The sequence below is a fragment of the Chamaea fasciata genome, unplaced genomic scaffold, assembly GCF_029207755.1.
Source record: "Chamaea fasciata isolate MVZ Bird 193981 ecotype frontalis unplaced genomic scaffold, bChaFas1.0.hap1 SCAF_13, whole genome shotgun sequence".
Classification (NCBI taxonomy): domain Eukaryota; kingdom Metazoa; phylum Chordata; class Aves; order Passeriformes; family Sylviidae; genus Chamaea; species Chamaea fasciata.
The window spans coordinates 2,402,373-2,409,270 of NW_027094098.1; the positions used below are offsets into that span (position 1 = coordinate 2,402,373).

Below are 6,898 nucleotides of genomic sequence, written 5' to 3' on the forward strand. Positions count from 1 at the left end.
ATGCTTTTTTCCTTTCCCTATTTCTATTGCCAAGCAAATATAATTAGGAATATAGGCCTAATCCTGCTATTTAAAGTCAGGGAGAGTAGAATTTGAGGTTTGATAGTATAAACACAGCTGATGAATCTGCATATCAATGCGTTTTTGTTTTGTGGTGGGTTTTTTCCCAGTCTGCTTTATATTACCTAATGCTAAATGGCCCCTAAAGTCAGGGGCTTTTCTGTTTCAAAATTTAAAGGAACTTCTCTGCTGATACTTTTTTGCTTTTGTGAAGAAGCTGTATTTCGCAGTCAGTAATTTCAGCTGGGAGCTATGAATATTTACTTCTCTATCCATATGCATAAATATTGTCTCTGTGCAGTAAATATGCGCCTACATATAGACTTTAATTTTTTGTTTGTGGTGCAAGTTAAGCAGCTTCCAGGCTCAGTGACAATGACTGTAGATGGAACAACTTGAGGCATTCATACAGATTTACCACAGCCTTCCCACTAACTCAGTTCCTTTAACTGTTTTAAATTTGATTTTCTTGATGAGAACAATTAAATAAAGGTCACTTGCTGTTGAGAAGACAGCCACTATTTGTAGCATAATTGGAGTAGGTTAAAGTAGAATTCTGAAAGATGGTTGTCTTTAATAGTGCTGTTCAGTCACCACTGGAGATTTGTTACTTGGACTTTGCGTAAAGTAATAAATGGCACAGTTCAGGTGGCCGTTTCACAATGCTGCTGTTACTGCCCTCAGACCCTTTCCAACCTGAAGCTTAGAACCACTGTGATCCTCTGCAGGCAGAGGCAAAAGTAGAATGACTGCATGGGGTCTACTTGGCATGGGAGGACATCTCACTGAAATTCAGACATGAGTACAGTTACATCCACGCTTCCACTCTCCAAGGAGGCTGTTAATTATACACCATCTTAAAAGGTGCAAACATGAAGTGCTGAGGATGGGTGTTTAAGAACCCCAATGAGAAGCAGTTGTGGTTTTCTACAAGTTTAGTTGAAGTTCACATTTAAGAGTGTATGTGTAAACAGCTGCAAAGCTATCGTTGCTGTATAGGCTGGACACAAGGGCTTGTATTGGAAGGTGTTTATAACAGAAGCGGTATTGCTAAAGATTGATGCATTTCATTGCAGATGCGATGAATATGTCACGCAGCTGGATGAAATGCAGCGGCAACTTGCAGCAGCCGAAGATGAGAAGAAGACTCTGAACTCCTTGCTTCGGATGGCTATCCAACAGAAACTGGCCTTGACCCAGCGCCTGGAACATTTGGAACTGGACCACGAGCAGTCCAAAAGGGTGCGCACAAAGTCTGCCTCCAAAGCCAAGGGCAGTAACCCCAGTGTAAGTCACGTTCGGTCCTGTGGAGACAGGTCTGAAGGATCTGTCTTGAACAACCAGGTGTTTTGTAGTGAGAAATACAAAATCTATTGTGACTAGGACACATGTCTAGAAGAACCATATTCTGCATCTTATTTTATGCTGTAACTGTCAGCGAAAATCCCCACTATCTAACGTCACAGTGAGTTGACTTGTACTAGTATGTTGTTGAACCGGGTAATACAGACTGTATTACGGTGGTCTTAACTGTAACTAATGCATAAGTATGGGGATGCTATTAACAAGTTAATGGTGGAAAGCAATTAGCTTTTTCCACAATTAACATGTCTGGGGTTTGCTGTTTATGGTAAGTGTTAAGAGTACATCTGATAGAGTATATATCTGGTGTTACTTACTGTAGTTTGTATAGCACAAATGTGATCCTTTCTCCAGGGTTGCAGCATACTTCAATAAATGCTTTCATAGGCAGAAACAAACAGAAAACCTTCCTTGTTACTGTGGCTTAAGTGGTGAAAAGCAAAGGTTAAAATTAGAGCTATGTCTTGGGAATGCAAAGTGTTTGGAAACTGGAGTCAAACTTTATTTGCCTGTTGTAGCAGATGTTAAATACTTGCTGTTGTATCACCACTAACCAAAGTCCTAAAGCTTTTATAGGCTGTAAAAGCTAGAAGAAAACTTGGTACATTATCTACACTCTGCGTCCCTCTCTTGAGAGGGATAATCAGAAGAAGCTTGCACATTTATATTAAAAATATGCAATGTTAACTCAATCTGATACAAAATTTAAAATGTTAAGAATTGGGATTCTACCTGGTAGACAGTTTCTCTTTAAGAAGTTATGTCCTGAAAGGATCTGTGTGGTCTGGTCTTATGTTGCTCCTTGCAAGCATAACACTTTGGAAAGAACCTGTCTGAGATATCCTGTACAGGAAAGAACCTGTAGCCACACAATATGTATGTGTAGAATTAATGTGACTATGGTCTAGCATTGTTGGTCACAAACAGTTTTTCTCAGCTCTCAGTATTAACCTAAATAGGCAGCATTTCAGAGCTCTTATATTTTTTTTAAGTACACAGAAGATACTGCATTCCATATGCAAGCCATGTGTTTCACAGGGCTCTACGTTAGAGGCACAGGAAATTGATCCAGATCATCCTGCTAATAATGATTTATGAAGTAGATTAGTGCACATACTAATCTTTAAAAACAAATAAACCTTTGTCTGATAGTGAACTTTTAAGGGGCCTTTTTACCCACTTAATTACAATAAGTTTGATAGTATAAAAGTGTACTTTATAATTGGTGCCTACATAAGAGAAAAAGATTGAAAATGTTGCTTCTAAAATTGTGGAAAATTTGTGGAGCACTGAAAGGCATAGTTCTTTGTTTAACCTGGAGTTTGAAGTGCCTAGCCTCAGACTTTATTTTAATGTAAAGCCCTGTTCGTTTTGTACTCTTTCAAATACTTTTATATGCCTGTAGTGTTACTAAAAGAAATGCAAGCCTGTGCTGGTGAGTGCTTGCTAGTGTGGTTCCCAAAGGCATTCTAACCCTGTGCTGTGGTTGTGCTCCCCTGCCCGTCCCTGTTGGTGCTCACAGCTTGCTCCGTGCACACGCAGGAGATTCCCCGGTGCTAACAGAACCTGATAAGAGCATGGCTGGCTTTCCTGCTCAGGGGAAACCATGGGAGATTTTGGCTTCCCGGATATTTTTTAGGCGTGTTGTGGGGAAGTCTTCTAAATTAATATAGTGGGATTTGAAACAAATGGATCTTTGCTACAAAGCTGGGAACCATGGAAATGCTGCAGCCCAGAGCCAGAATTGCATTTATTGATCATGAGAGGAAGGAAAAAACCTCAAGTGGTTCATTTCTAATACATTTCTAAAACATGACTGCTTGGGGTTTAAACAAATTTCAATTCTGGTTTTAGAAACCAGGCCCTGTGTGTCTGTTATTACTTCTTTTAGAAAATACTGAATTCTCCTGAATTTGAGCTTTAATATTGCTAAATAGCAGGCTTGATATTATAGAAGAGACATCTTTTATAATTTTCAATCCTGCTTTTCTCTTTGCTGCACAATCTTCCAAAAGGCCTTTATTCTTCTCATTCCTACATTAAGTACAATTTAAAAATACGTGGTGAAAGCAGGCCTTTGAGTGCTAACTTTCTCTGCTCTAATAGACTCAGTAACAATTCTGCTTCCACCTTAGTAGGGAGCTTTAACACAGTTTTCACTGCTTCCATGTCTCTAGTGACAGTACTTCTGCGAAATACTGATGGCAAAAAGGTAAGCTGGAGAAACTAATTGAATGCATTGTTAGGTTTCTTTTCAAATTAGTTGGAATTTTCTGTAACAATTTTGGTGTTACCAGACAGTGACTATTGCTTTCAGGCTTGGCTCATTCTTTCAGTTCCAAGTATGAGCAATTTTGCTATTAGCCCAATAGCCTTAGTGATCATTTCCATCTTCAGTCATTTCTGCAAATATTCAAAAAAACCCTAAGAGCCAGCCTGACTGCTGTTTGAGTCTATCTCCAGTATGGTTTATCCTGTCAGAAAAAAAAAAAAACAAACCTGAGGAATGGTGTAAAGTGACTTGATCCTGCTGTTGGTATTTTTAGGTAATATTTAAGACTGAGTCTTTTAATTCTTTGGTTAACAATTTCTTGAGATGTTCATTTGCTGTAAGTCTTTTGTATCAGTCTCAATGGGTTGGGGTAAAGCATGGAAAATTCCTTAAGCCATCACCTACCTCTGTAAGCAGGCTCTTCTGAATGATTCTCTGCATAGGCCTGCATGATATACTGACCTGCATGTTTCTGGAGAACCTAAAGCTTCACTGAAAACATTTCTTGCACACTCACTGCTTTTAACTTATGCTTGAAGAGCAAAGCTTTATTCAGTACTTGTAAGAATCCTTCTTTCTGCAAAGCTATTGCTTCCAGGCTGAGCCCACAAAGCCTTGTTCACGCAGTGGGAAGGCATCTGCGAGCTGGAGTGGCTGCTGTTCCCCCAAGCCAGCTAACAGACCCTCAGCCAACTAACCTGCCTGTGCAGCACATGGATGGGGTTAAGTTTTCAGTTGATTTAGAGATAAACACTGATTTTTTTTTTTCCTAATGCTATTTTATTTTTCCATTTTTCAGCTGTAGAGTAGTCCCTGGAGAAGGCCTTTCCAACAGTGCAACAGCATTTCTTAGCCCTCCTCTCTGTGGTTCAAAGTGGTGGCCCATTGCACACAGAATGGAAACCACTGACCCGATCCTAACTTTTGAAAACACCTTTTCCTATATACTACCTGAAACCTTCCCTTACTGCCTGAAGCTATAAAACAAACAAGCTTTACCTATAAATGCTGCTGCAGTAAGAAACCTTACAAGTGCTGAAGAAACCTACTTCAAATGTAATGCTCACCATATTAGTCTGTGCTCTCCTAGAAATGTTGGATGGGGGAATTTACTTCATTGCAGATGGTCATTTTTTACCTGATTGTTAAACCTGTGCACTTTTGATATTTTTTCTTTAGCTTCTTTAATTCCTTATGTAGAAGAGTTTATATAAATGCAGTGGTTTGTGCTCATAGTCTCTCTCCAATTTGAAACTTTTGACTTATGAATTATATATCAGCATGTGGCAGAGATTTGGGGGGCGGTCTAGATTGTGATTAGAAAAGAGTTTCAACGAAAAGCAGAAGCTCTGCTAAACTATGTGCTGTGCTTCAGCATCTTTTTTTAATTAAAATGTTATGCTTTATATGTTTAAATTACTGATTTTTTTAACTGCCATGTTCATTAAGAAATCCAGGGTATTCAAATTCTGGGGTTTTTTTCATATCGTATTATTATTCTTAGGAATAGTTCAATGTAACAAGAAGAAAACTTGACTTTGCTCTGGTTAAAACAGTAATAGGCACTTGAAAAATATTAAATAAGTAGTATTACATAAATTCCAGAATTCCTGGGTTTTAGGAAGTTGAAGTATTATCGATTAACAGAATTTTATACAACTATACCAGTTAAATTCCAAATTGGAATTGTTTTGTTACTTTTTCATTTTATTGTGCCAAATTATGGTACATTTAGAAAGAAAAATTCTAAAGTGGTCAGTGATAGGGTGTTATCTGTCAGCGCCTTTTTGTCACTCATTATTGCCAGTAGTGCCTTTGATCATTTGAAGGGAGACTCTTAGAGTAGCGTAGGCTAAGTCCTGTCACTTAGGAGGAATGGAATGGCTGGTTTGGAATTGGTTAAAGATGTGGAGCAATAAGTGCAAAGTGAACTCCCATTTCGCACATTTTTAATGGTAGGCTTACTATAGAGTTTATATATTCAAGGAATTGTAAAAAATTCTGTTAATCAATGATATTTCATCATGCAAATCCTTGCAAATTCAGGGGTATAGAGGGGAAAAAATTCAAAACCACAAACCTGAATGAACCCGACTACACTTTGGGAACCAGATGGACTCATGTTGAAGAGATGAGCAGTGTATGACACGTTTATGGTTTCAGTCCGGGAAGGCGTCGGGAATGTCGCTGTGTGTGGGCGGTGGCGGGGCAGGAGCCACAGCGCTGTGTGCAGGCGTGAACCGCAGCACATCGGGATCTCCTTTGCATGTTGTATCTAATTGTGATTTCAGCAAACAGAAACAGAGAAGTGCAGCAACAAGCCGTGCCAGGTTCTCACTGGCTTGGTGAGGCTCATGTGGATGATTAAATTGGTACTTGCTGGAGGGGAGCCTTCCCACTTCTCAAAAAAAGTACAAATTGAACTAATATTGACAGTGCAGAAAAGATTTCTGTTTGCTGGAAAGAGCATTATTATTCCTAGATGTGGGGACTTTTATTTCCATATTCTGTTACACTATTGATTCATAAGAAATATTGTTGCATTTAAAACTACTACATTTGTATGTGGGTATTTATTTGAAATGATGTCAAAGTACTGTATTATGTTCTATGTGCATTACCTTTTAGTGGTGGGTTGGTCTCCATTTAACGTCCTGTGTATGTATTCTTGCCAAGTAACCTTTACACAGATCTGAAAAACAAAAAAGTTAAAACTTCTTAAAAGGATAACTTTGTGTTAATTGGATAACCTTAGGAGGAGGGGTGGAAGTCAAAACACTGCTTCCAGATTAATAAAACAGTTTTTAATCTAGGAAAGCAATGTGCCTGCGTAAAGGTAGTCACATTGGCAGGAGCAATAAAAGACAAAAGGAATTGGTGTGTTCTGCCTATTGGTTTTGTGGTGTAACATGGTGCTGGTTTAAATCACCTGCTGAAGGGGTTTTCAGCCGGGGCCCAAATAAATACTGATTTTTATCTGAAAGAAACGGAATACATCACATGAAGTTTTCTGCAGAACTAGAAGATGAATTATTAGTGCTCACATTCAGGGAGCACCATCCTCTCCTATTTCGTGTCATCTTCTTGGATTAGTTTTGGCCTGGATCAGACTGGTTTAATGTGTGTCACTGAATAGCCTTGCAGACACTTGTACTACTGGTACAGGGAAAGTAAGGGTAGGAGTAAGGCTGTGGTGACAAGTTA

General features: G+C 38.9%; 1 protein-coding gene across 3 annotated transcripts in view; it reads left to right on the forward strand.

Annotated features, from left to right (window-relative positions):
- BICD2 (BICD cargo adaptor 2) overlaps nucleotides 1–6,680 on the forward strand; it is a 49,242-nt gene extending 42,562 nt beyond the window's left edge. Inside the window, exons 7-8 of one of the 3 annotated variants that reach the window (XM_066195054.1) lie at nucleotides 1,137–1,302; nucleotides 4,494–6,674. In XM_066195054.1, coding sequence (XP_066051151.1) covers nucleotides 1,137–1,302; nucleotides 4,494–4,499 — 172 coding nt within the window. In that variant the 3' untranslated portion in view covers nucleotides 4,500–6,674. Of the gene's footprint in view, nucleotides 1–1,136 lie in introns of all 3 variants that reach the window. The other 2 variants (XM_066195053.1, XM_066195051.1) reach the window with 2 other exon arrangements.
- Nucleotides 6,681–6,898: the final 218 nt, after the last annotated feature.